At 37.3% G+C, this 12,983-nt stretch overlaps 1 protein-coding gene across 7 annotated transcripts in view; it reads left to right on the top strand.

Annotated features, from left to right (window-relative positions):
• The window catches only part of LOC5579847 (probable Ras GTPase-activating protein), a 538,326-nt gene that overhangs the window by 194,126 nt on the left and 331,217 nt on the right, over positions 1 to 12,983 (top strand). For 4 of the 7 annotated variants that reach the window (XM_021854127.1, XM_021854122.1, XM_021854126.1 and 1 more), the window contains exon 2: positions 6,065 to 6,698. The exons of 2 other annotated variants lie outside the window; for them this stretch is intronic. In XM_021854127.1, coding sequence (XP_021709819.1) covers positions 6,551 to 6,698 — 148 coding nt within the window. In that variant the 5' untranslated portion in view covers positions 6,065 to 6,550. The remainder of the gene's footprint in view (positions 1 to 6,064; positions 6,699 to 12,983) is intronic. One more of the 7 variants, XM_021854124.1, reaches the window with a different exon arrangement.

Below are 12,983 nucleotides of genomic sequence, written 5' to 3'. Positions count from 1 at the left end.
TTCAAATTTACCACTAGAATTGTTCCAGGAATTTCAGAATATTGCCCTAGATATTTCATTAGGACTTGTTTTCGGGATTCTCTGCAGGAAATTAATTGGATATTCCTAAAACCTATTGATTGTTTTCCAGGTGTGATCCTTTGGATTCTTCCAAGAATCACTCGAGGCATTACATCAAGCAATTCCCATTAGCATAGCATAGCATAGCATAGACTGACTGTACATGTCAATGGTTGCTACTCCGTGATTGATCGGACTTGGTAAGAATTGCACTACGATCCAAATGAATAAGGAATGGGAGTTTCCGCTTATTCTCGAAGTACAATTTTAGCAGATCTAATATTATTGATCAATAACGGCGGCCAAGTCCTTACAGTCAGTTGGGATGGGAAAGGAATGTTAGGGTGTAATGATTGTTGCTTCTAGAGACCGAGAATACCTCTGCATCTCCACAATCACCACGGGAAGGGTGTTTATGAGTGAGGGAGGAAAAGATCTGGGAGTCACCATTGGTCAGTGATGCGATCCATGGATAAGGAGGGAAAATACGACTTAAACTTAAAGCTAGTTTTGCATTTTGTCTCGAGATGTTTTTGGTAGAAGATTTAAAAAATACGTCAACATCCGTTATGTCGAACCATTCAAAAGATGTTTTTAGTAATGGTGAAGAGAGAAAAATATATGTATATATTAATAATAATAATAATCATAATAATAATAATAATAATAATAATAATAATAATAATAATAAAAATAATAATTATAATAAAAATAACAGGAATGATGCCGACACTTGTAGTGACGAACCATACATAGTTTGTTTGAAAATTACAGAAGAGTAACGCTGTACATTTTTGTCTCGAGATGAAACGTTTTTGGTAGGAGTTTTAAAGAATACGTCAGCATCTATAATGTCGAACCATTCAAAAGATGCTTTTAGTAATGTTAAAGAGAGAAAATATATGTATATAGAAATTATGTAAAACAGGCATAATGCCGACACTTTGAGTGACGAACCAAACAAAGATTGTTTGAATAATACATAAAGATAACGCTGCCATGAAAAAATGTGTCATTATAAGCATGAAACGAGCTCACCAGTTAATAATTCATCCTCGACTGAACACGGATATCTTTTCGCACTCACACAACGCGAACCGTAAAACTACTTGGCGTCCCGAAAACAAACTGTCTTCCTTGGGCTTTCCGATGCATTGCCCAGCAAAACGCGCGAGAATGAAACACAAACTCCCGGCGTCCCGAAAACAAACTGTGTTGCTTGGGCTTTCCGAAGCACTGCCCAGCAAAACGCGCGAAAACGAAACACAAACTCCCGGCGTCCCGAAAACAAACTGTCTTGCTTAGGCTCTCCGAAGCACTGCCCAGCAAAACGCGCGAGAACGAAACACAAACTCCCGACGTCCCGAAAACAAACTGTCTTGCTTAGGCTCTCCGAAGCACTCTACATCAAGCAATTCCCATTATTGTAGAAATTCCCATTTCTTGTAGGACTTTCCTCTCAATTGATTCACCAAATGTCTTAGATTTTCCCTCTGAAGTTCCCCTGATGAATCTTTAAGTAATATTTACATAGATTTTAAGAATCCATCATTCCAAGTTTTTCAATTTCTCCAGAAAGATCCAAAAATTTGTTCTTTTTCTGATATACTTCCATGTCCATGCCCTTTCCATACAAAATAATCAATTTCTAGCTATCTGAATCTACGTCGTTTCTCAGCCGATTCTTTTTATTTTTCTGTGACGAACTAAAAATTACCTCAATTTTTGATAACAGTTGGAAAATGTGTGTGAAAACTATTGATTCAAAAGTTAACGATAGGTTGAATTTTGACAAAAAAAAAAAAAAAAATGCACCAAGACGTTAAGTGTTTCAGCAAACAATCTATGCGTCGTATCAACTTGGTGTCTTCAGCACATTTGTTTATTCAGTGATAAGGAATAAATGAGCTCAAGCCACCAAGATAATTCGTTGCATTGTTTTTTCACTAGATCACTATTTGTATTGGTGCATTTTTTTTTTTGTTAAAATGAAATGAACCTATCTGTAACTTTTGAATCAAAAGTTTTCGCACAACTTGTTCAATGGTTATGAATAATTGAAGAAATTTTTAGTTCGACGCAGAAAAATGAGAAGAATCGGTTGAGAAACGGCGGAGATTTAGCTTTCTGAAGTTGATCATTTGATATGGGAAATCGGCTTTTAAGCATTTTTTATGTCAGATACTGCGTATATCTTGATTTTTTCCCAGACTTAAACCAAAAATCTTCCAGAATGTTATACAGGGATTTCTTTTGCAAACATATCCAATAATTTTCCTGAGAATTAATGTTTTATTTTATTAACAGGATCCCAAAAATAATTCAACCAACCTGTTACTCTGAGTATACGTGTGGAATAGATCTAGGTAATCTAAAGTAATTCTTGATAAAATTCTTGGAGAATCTACTGGGGTAACTTTCAGAAGTATATGTGAAAATTCATTTAGAAATCTTTGAATGATTTTCTGATGGATGTTATACCTCCAAATCAAAGGATTTTCAATAAGACCTGCTATGATTTTTTTACTAGTATTTTGGAGGAGTTTCTGATTAAATCCTTGACGCCAAAAGAAATAGAATATTCATTTGGAGAAACAGTATTCTGAACTTCTAGATTACTGGATTAATTCTTATGAACTTATGGTTAAATCCGTGTTTGTATTTGTATGTATGTAGAAGGAATCCATGGTGGAGTTGAGGGAGTAATATGTGTTTAAATGTCAGAGTGCTTATCAAGAGTAATGTCTAAAGGAATATTCTATGTATATCCCAAGACAAAGACTGCTTTTCTGGAAGTAGTTCATTTACAATAGCAAGAGATAAAGCAATGTGAAGCAATATTAAAATCTACTAGTTTTGCATACTGAAGACATCTATTGGGCAATTCTTGCAGAAGTCATCAATGCTATGTCGAATGTTTTGTGGAATTTTTAAAAATTTGCAGAAAAACCATTAGAGTTAGAGCTAAAAATTGTGAAAAAAATTAAATCAATTCCAATATCAGTAATTTTGATGCAGTAGCAGCACCAGATTTTTTACTTGGAAAAGTCTGAGTTTCTTGAGACAAATGAAGAATTTCTGGAGGAGAGTAGTGTTTGATCCGTTTAATCTGTTGAATGCTCCTTTGAGGGCGAGCGACGGAATCCGGATCAATTGTGTCCGGTTCGCGATTTTTTCAGAAGAAAGAAACGAAAACAAAGTGTGCCAGTGAAAAAAAAGAATCGACGCGTCAGTAGTGTTTGATCCGTTGAATCTGTTGCATGCTCCTTTGTGGGTGAGCGACGGAATTTGGATCGTGTCCGGTTCGCATAGTAACCGCACTATCGGTTTAGATCAGTCGTGTATATGTTCACGTAATCATTTAAAAATATATCTTTATCGTTTACCAAAAAGAATCCTTTCCCATATCCAAACTCCCAGTGTTTTCTTGAGAAGTGCAGAGGACTCCTCGGCTTCCATAAAGCAAGTAACACGTCAACATTTCCCTCCCATTCCCAAATTGACCTGCATTCGGACGCAGCCGGCGCCGGTATTGTTTGTTATAATAATGAGAGCACCAGTACTTACACATTGAAGATGCTACTGATCCTGAGTAGCATCTGTTGGTTCCCTGTGTAAGTACAGCTGTTATGGCAATAACGGATTAGCAACTGCGGGCGGTCAATTATGCTCATGCTCAATATTAAAGTTATTAATATTAGGGTTTCAATTCATTACATCAGTGTAATATTCCACGAATAGTGGCAAGTGTGCAATAATTGGCAGTCTACCCTAATTATGTTTTGTTACAACAGCGCCACTAATGTTCTACTACTTATATTTCTATTGTGTAGCGCGATCAGTGAGTGAAATACAAACATCAGTGTCATCGCTGGGCGGCCAATGAGAGTAGCTGAATGTTCGAAAAGATGTTGTCTGTACTTTTTGCCGCTGGCACCTATTGTTTTTTTTACCAATAGAGTAACGACTGTTTACATCGTTCTTGAATGCTAACAGTTGGCACCAGCGGCAAAAAGTACAGACAACAGCCTTCCGAAAATTCAGTTTCTCTTACTGGCCGCCGAGCGAACTCTATTTCTTGTATTCTACCCACTCAACATTCTGTTCTCAAATTTCTCAAATTCAAGCGTATGGAAGAATAATTTTTGAGAACTGTCAAAACGTATGGAAAATAGTTAAATACGTAAATTACTTGCAATTAGGATATTGGATTGAAACAGTAGTGATTAGAAATCAAGCGTAGTGTGAATATATAACATTCCATGGTGCTTCCTTTGATTTAGGATTTCGTTGTTACTAACACTGAAAAAGAGCCATCTATTGCCTTTTTAGTTTTGAATATCATCATATTGGCAGCTTTAACAGCTGGAAATCTGAACCAATTTTAGCTTAACATGACAACTTAGAATGATGATAACTATGCTTAGCTGAGGAGCAAGCTCTGCTCCAGTGGGCATGTAATGCATAGTAGAAAAATCTCCAAAAATAACAAGACGTAACAAAAATGACATTTTTACGTGTCTCAAGAATCAAATTATGTGTCTCTAATAGATTTTGAGTCGCTGAATTTGATGCCATTCTCAGAAATGTTCCAGCACGTCACAATTTCTAGCTACAGGTCGCCAAAATTGTATAAAACTCTGGTTTTATCGATGTTTACATGAGATTTAAAGTATGATTTATAATTTTTTTTTAAATAGATCAAATTTGTGTGATATAATCCACCAAGCATACAAAAGAAGACTCAAACATTCAATTAAGGTATAATTACTTGAAATTTCACGATAAAATTTAGTTCAAATCGTTTTTTTTATCATGCTTGCAGTCTCGATCAGTGCTGTAAACATTCGACATTTTGCGTGACGTTTGTTTTGTTGCCATGGTCAGCAGTCACTGCTCGAGCTTTAGAATGAACGTCGACAAACCAAAAAAAGTATCAATTGAATGTCGTCGGACATGATGGCATTTGCATAAATCATAAGTATAGCATAGAATTCAGACATCGGATCATAAACAACATGGATAGTTTGATCTTTCCTGTTATGTCGAATGTGACACACATAGAGTAAAAGCAGAACAGAAACAAACAAAACCACAACGTTTCCTAGCGAAGCTATCGTGGTCAGTGGCATTCAATTGCAATTTTCCTTGTCGTCATTCGTTTGATTGCTCGTGTTGTGAATGTTTAAGGGAAGCCCTGCCGAATATCAGAGAAAACGTGTCGACTACCGTGATTGCTTACAACACTGGTCTCAAAATAAAATTCTTCGTTTCTTTTACATGGAAAAATACAATACTTTTCTGAACCATCAAAAAATAACATTTTACCATCAAAAATATTATTAACTTTGTTGATACGTATTGTTTTACACATAAAATTTGAATTTTGTAGCAAATTAAGTAAATAAATTGTCATACAAGCTGGAAAAATTGCATGCAAGTTGGATGAAAAAGTCAAATTTTGCATTTTCAACAGCCAATATATCGAAATCTGGACGTGCTATGATATTTTTGAAAACGGAAATGGATTGAGCAACTCTTAATTGAGTAAATAGCGGTGTTTTAGTTCTTGAGAAAAGACGTGTTCCGCGTTGTATTTAATTTTGCTTTTTAAATGAGACACGCATTTGCAAGTGTAGCTCAGCTTAGATACACAAACCTCGCAATCTTCTGCAGTACCAAAGTTTAGTTCGAAAAACATCCAAACGATGCCACCGAGGTCATCAAACACCCATCACTTCCTCTTCCTGTGGCAGTGTCGACCGTAACAAGTGCAACCACCATGCAGTTCGACTCGCAAAACTGTGTCTCAAATATGCAGAGTGAATTGATTATGAGTGACAAATCGGCGCCTAAAAATAGCAACTGCAACTGCATCGGCAAGTGCGTCTAAACCCGTTTTATGCAACGTTAGAGCCAAGGAACAATGCCAAGATCGCGCGGGCAAACAAACATCTCCCAAGATGAATAATCGTGCTCATTGTTTTCGTTTTTTTTTCTGCAGCAGGGTGCGTAGACTACGGTGAAGGAATTTGTGTCGGTCGGTTTGGGGAAGGCAAGCAGTTCTGTGCAATTTCGCAGTGTGATTATGTGACCGGAATCCCATGTGAAGAATCGGCAAAAGTGTAATGATCGTTTCCCTTCTTGGTAATTCAATCATCGGCGCTGTGGGAGATTGCAAAGTGGAAGACCTGCAAAGACGTGTTGGTTAATTATATCTACTCATAGTGGAAGTCTCCAGTATGCCGGAAACCGAGATTATCCATCATTAAGGCGCCGAAGGCTTTAGAAGTGGCGGGAGCTTGTGTCAACGGAAGACCTTACCCATCCGCAGCTCGATAATAGCGGATCAGCCGATCGAGCATATTTGAAATCGAGACTTCATTTTTCTGCGATCCAAATTCCACAAAGTCTCGTCGACCTAACTCGTGCGTATTCGATCTATGCTACGTTCAGTGAAAGAGTGAAAGCAAACGTTCGAGACTTCGACATGAATTGCGCAACTCTGACACCGGCTATCACGCCGGATAATTACCAGCAGCAACATCACATGCAGCTTCAGAGGACCCTGGAGCGAGAACGGCGGACGTCACGTGGATTGACGGCCTGTCTGCGAGGCGAGCGGGAGGAAGTGGAGAGTAAGTTTGTTGACAATTTTGTATGTTTTTCTTTCTTTTCGAGATTGTATCGATGACACACGGTGATAAGAGGGTACCCGTGTTAAATGGTGAGCATTGATTGCTTGCTTAAGTTGGTTTTAAATTGGCTTTTTCCTTCTCGTGTGAGTTTTGAAAGCAAAGGTTGGTCAACCTTAACGTGTCGTGATAGTGAAATGAGGTAATTGAAGATAAATGACTTAATTGTAGACGTAAAGAGGCGGATCATATTGTTAGCACTTTTGATACGCTTCAACCAATAATTGGTTTGATTATTATTTTACCTATTATTATTATTGATTTTACCTATTGGCCTCAAATTTGACTACAATATGGGCTATATTGCAATGCTGCTTGTTCCAAATCCTAAATCATTCGAATGATAAAACACACTTATGTCAAAGTGAATCCTGTAGAAGCCTAAGCAGTTCTTTACCTTTTTGGAGTACAATCTCCTATCAAACGTAGCCACCCACTTTACGCAGACCATGATTTCTCAGCAGTCGTACGACTGATTCTTGTGAAATTTGATAGGTAATAAGCTCATACTATGCCTCTGACACAAACGAAAAATCTGCTTCACCCGATTGAAAACAGCTGGCAAATTACGGTGGGAGGAAAGTGGGTGGCAGTGTCTTATAGGAGACCTGACTGTATTTCAAAATTTTAAAGGACTTATCGTTCATAAAGCGTTCCTGAACAGTACAAAATTTAATTTATTTATTTAATTTTTTTTCCAAGGTGTACTGCAGATGCATTAAGTATAACTTAAGAATTATGAATGGAGAGCCTTATAGAAACTAAAGTACTTACTAGGACACCCTTTATGGTATTGTACACGTCCTGTGCTACCAGGAAAATGGTACAGGCGTCTTTCTTTTCTTTGTGATAATCGGATGCCTTTCTCCAGTCTCCAACCAACTGAATATGGGTGGGATTGTGAATATTTTTTTGTTATTGGTTAGCTTATATCAGCGATATAATTTTACATTATGAGGATTTTATTTCAGACACCTTCAGCTTAGCTTTGCTCTGTAGTCATGGAGGTTACAATTAGAGGAGACCCCATTACACTGTATTCTGTACTTTTTCGCGTTTGGTGACTTCCAATATATATGGATCTGTTTTTTCGCTGCAATTTTTATTTTTTCTTTCAAGGATGGCTTAGATCAATCTTCAGCATGAAAAAACAGCAACGATCGATCTTTTCAAACTCATACAAAATGGTACAGCTCAATGACACTAGAAGAAAAAGATTAATTTCGAATGAGGAATTTCTATCTAGCCTTATGGATAGAGTTTCTGTTACTTTCAGTAAACAAGAAATGTTAAGCTCTTTTTCCATGCCTCCTCATGCGTGCTCGTTATAATATCTACTGCAGAAGAAGTGTTGGACAAAATGCTACGCAAGAACAGAATCAGTCATTGGCATGTTTCTTATCTGACCACCGCTACATCTACTATTGAACGCTTCACAAGTAACTGTACGACGTACGTACGTTGAAACTCCAAGCGACTTGAACGATACTATTGACACTACAACGTCATGAATTATGAAAAGCTTTTGACTGAGCTTACTCTTTGCTCTTTGATTCAGGAAACTATGTACAAGTAGTTAGAACAGATGCCGTACAGCGGATTAAGAGTAGTGCAAGTCTAGTCGCTAGGCTTAAAAGATTGCTCATCAAGCTGTTGAGCGATTCGGTTAGAAAAACATTTCAACAAATGTTTTCAGTTTGCGTTAAATCTGTCAGAGAGAAAATCCTGCAAAATTTAAAGATTTTCAAATAAACAAAACTCGCATGCCTAATTATCACAATTATAGGCGTCAACTTTGGGGGCGAAGCACCTTTGGAACTCACAATATTTTAGTTTCAGAGGTGTGAAGTATCATTTCACCAACCACCAACCCTTATTTCGACAAAAAATCTAATTTGAAGTACTTATCCATATTGAACAAAAGATTGTATTGAACTTATTTAATAACTAGTGGTCCCGGCAAACTTCGTCTTGCCATCAAGTAGGCTGTTGAAAGCCGTTATAAATCGTCCCATACAAAATGACAGTTCCGTTCACTTTCGTTTTCCCGACTTTCCCGGTGAATATCCTGGAACTTTTATTCACACAAACACGTCGGAACCCTTGACGAACAAAATGGAGAAAGAATCATCCAAACTTGTTGACCCGTTCGTAAGCCATTTCGTGACATACAAACACCACTCCATTTTTATTTATATAGATATGCATGTCACCCATTCTTAATATTTACATATCTCATAGATAGAGTAAGTAGAGTGTTCTTGCCGCAGGGGATAATTGCTGGTCTTCTTGGGACCCTAGCCAAAAAAAAATAATAGTTAGTTTCGCGTCTAAGCATCAGAAAGCCGACTCCATAGTAGGGTTTGACTACCGGTATTTTCGGAACTGATGGAAAATCTAATAATCTTTTGAATTAATAAATTTCTTCACAATAAATAGTATGCATATTTGGTAATGTTCATTGATTAAGAAATCTTCAGCTCAATCAAGGGAAGTGTTACATAAACGACTAATATGATACCGTTTTGTCTCAAATTCCGAACAGACTCATATTCCGAACACTCGGTTTTTGTATGGCGATGTGGCTGAAATGTTTCGCTGAAATATGTCATCAAATTACAAGGAAATGGCAGTCAATGGCAGTCAGTGCGAAATTATTCATTTGGATACGATTTATTCGTGCTGTTCGGAATTTGAATCAAGGTGTTCGGAATATGAGACAGAATGAACGCAGTGTTCGGCATTTGAATCAAAATGGCGTTCCATACTTTAACGTAAAAACAATACTAAATAAGCTAAAATAAACAATTTTATCAGCACACCCAACAGCTAACAGTTAGACTTAACGAATAACTTGAAATTTTCACAAATGTAAGCTAATTTATGCCTATCAGATGCATTTGAAGTCACTGTTGGCCTTAAGTGTTCGGAATATGAGTCAAAACGGTACTTTCCTGAGCACCTCACATTGAATTTAGAGTTAAGAAAGCTTGCATGGCCTCCGGTCAACGACTATAAACGTTTGACAAAATTTGGGGCCATGAACCCAAGTACTTCGAATGGATTAGCACAACTGTTGTTCTGCCAATACTGGCGCTTGTAACTCCCCTCACAGGGGGAGTAGGTGGCTGGTTTTTGGAAAAGATGTATTGGGGATTTTGCCCTCCAATAGACTCACACCTAAAATATTTTGTCGCACCAAAATATTCTCCCCCCATGTTTGCCATATATTGGATGGCGTCGTAGATAACAAAACGAACACGTAACGCACATGTAACGTACACTGTTGGATTGTGTATTGCATGCAAGGTGCGTGCTTCTGCTGACGTGTGAGTATTTATTTCCTCACGTTGAAAATTTGCACGACAATCTATTCCTCAACAAAACGAACAATATATCAAACTTTATTATATGCTACACTAGGCCGGTTCAAAATTTAAAAATGTTTAGGAATCCAATCTCCCATATGTTCCTTACCATTCTTTTCATAAAAATAGTGTTCTGTGAAAATTTCAGCTTTCTTGGTGGTTATTTAAAGGTGGCCCAAAGACAATGTAGGTTTGTATGGAAATTACCATGGGGAAATTTTGAGGTATGTTCCAAACACGCTAGTACTGTAATGTAAGTAGAAAATTATTATCCCATAGTAACAACTCATTCTTCAAACCATAATAAAGAAATTTGCTGAACAGAGAAACTCAATCCGACGGATAGCAGAAGAGATATTCATGAGTTTTAGCTTAGTATGGGATTATAGCCCTGCAAACATGTACAAAAATCCCAAACAAAATTAGCTCAAAAGGGATTTGTTTCTTCAGCAACATTCTTTATTAAGGTTTGAAGAATGAGTTTTTGATTTGGGATGATGAGTTTCTACTTACATTACAGTACTAGCGTGTTTGGAACATTTCTCAAAATTTCTCCATAGTAATTTCCATATAAACCTACTTTGGTTTTGGGCCACCTTTAAATCACAACCTAGAAAGCTGAATATTCCACAGAACACTATTTATATGGTAAATGGATGGAAATTTTTAAAATTTTGTATGAGTCGTAACGCTCGAGCCTACCCCCCCCCCCCTTAGAGCGTTACGTAATTTGTGAATGCCGCCAAAAAGCATATGGGAGATTGGATTTTCAAACATTTTAAAAATTTGAATCGCCCTAATGCTACACTGATGACTCCCTTCCCTAAGGTACTATTATAAGAAAAAATACACAAAATTGGGCTCTTATGGTAATATTTTCATACATCCTGAAAATCGATTTTGAGCTGTCTTATGCTTAATTTTCTAAATCTTTCTTCTATCATATACTTTGCAAAAAAAAGTAAATCTCACATTATCCCTGGAGCAGGTTTTTAGCATTTGTCAAAATCAGCCCTGTCGTCTAGATCTTTTCTATTGACGTAGCTAAGATTTTTTTCTGTTTGATTCCGAGGTATGTTCTTGTAAAAAGGGTGTAATTTGGTTGTAGGACATTTCCCAGAAAGTCAAACCCCAGAACGACATTCCCCAGAATGACGTTCCCCAGAAACCCATTCCCCAGAATGGGACATTTCCCAGAAATCCATTCCCCAGAATGGGACATTTCCCAGAAATCCATTCCCCAGAATGGGACATTCCCCAGAAAACCATTCCCCAGAATAGGACATTCCCCAGAATGGGGGATCCTATCCATAATATTTATCACTCCAACCATAATCTTAGGAGGAAAATGCTGTTTAAAAATTTTCTTAATTGTGTCTTAATTAATTTCATAATTGTGCTACTGTCGATTCCCTGAATGCCACCTCTCCGAATGACCCGTTTCCCCGAATAGTGATGTAGTTCAAACAGGTGCAAGAATAGTCTTTAAGGACTGGGTGCTGAACTAGAATGATTAGAAATTAAAAGAAGAAGATAATATAGATTTGAAAGTCATCCTCGACTAAATATATCTTGCCAAAAATGCCAATGATGGTGAAACTCGAATGAACCGCCAATCAAGTGAAAAAGGATGCATATTAGATGACCGGTTCGTTACCACCTCGAATCACAAAAGTTATGATAATTATAAAAGCTAAAAACTTTTCGGAAACTAGGCTATTCGGGGAAACGGGTTGTTCGGGGCACTGACATTCTGGGAACTGGCGTTCGGGGAAACGACATTTGGGAAACCGACGTTCGAGGAAAAGTATCTCAACCGTTTAACATAAGCTGTTCCTACATATGCCATACTGTGTTTTATGATCAAACATGATCCAAGCTATTGCTTTTTTGGTTTTCATAGTTATTCTTCCTTCTTTTAAAATTGGCTGTTCTTTCTAATTGTACTTTCAAAGGGAGATTGGTGTAGTTAGAAATGTCACAAAGTAAATTAATGGAATTTGTTTTTTGGCTTTCATGGCATATTCTCCCTTCTTTTGAACATATGCTGTTCTTCCTAGGTTTATTGTCTAAATAATTAGGAATGGTACACATATTATGTCACGCTAAATTTTAACTTTTTCGACGAGAAAATCGTCAAAAAATATAAAAATCGTCCAAATGGTTTGAATAACATTTCCGACCATAGGTGGTTAATTCTAAAGATTTTTTAATTTAAAGATTCTCCATTCAATAAATGAAAGACTGCTACAAACCGAAAGTCCTACCGTTAAAAATAAAAAAACAATACGAAAATGTTTTACCTATGAAAATTATGGTTTTCCTTGAACTTTCCAGTTAGATGCATTCACTATTTACTATTTACCATTTTCCTGGATTTGAACACCTCAAAGATCTCTTGTTGCTTTTTTCTGGGGAATGTCCCATTCTGGGGAATGGTTTTCTGGGGAATGTCCCATTCTGGGGTTTGGATTTCTGGTGAATGGCGTTCTGGGGAATGTCGTTCTGGGGAACGTCATTCTGGGAAATGTCGTTCTGGGGAACGTCATTCTGGGAAATGTCGTACAATCTACAGGGTTGTAGGACATTTCCCAGAAAGTCAAACCCCAGAACGACATTCCCCAGAACGACGTTCCCCAGAAACCCATTCCCCAGAATGGGACATTCCCCAGAATGGGACATTCCCCAGAATGGGACATTCCCCAGAATGGGACATTCCCCAGAATGGGACATTCCCCAGAATCGTTTTTATACGTTTTTAAAGAATGGAAAAAAATGGTTATTCAGTTTTTTTTTGTGGTTAAAATGTATCTACTGAATTGATTCGAATTCCCAGAAGCTTTGAATTCCGGACACAGAC

The sequence above is a fragment of the Aedes aegypti genome, chromosome 3 (assembly GCF_002204515.2).
Source record: "Aedes aegypti strain LVP_AGWG chromosome 3, AaegL5.0 Primary Assembly, whole genome shotgun sequence".
NCBI classification, from domain to species: domain Eukaryota; kingdom Metazoa; phylum Arthropoda; class Insecta; order Diptera; family Culicidae; genus Aedes; species Aedes aegypti.
The sequence above is the reverse complement of the archived record's forward strand: the minus strand, read 5'-3'. Positions and strand labels throughout refer to the sequence as shown.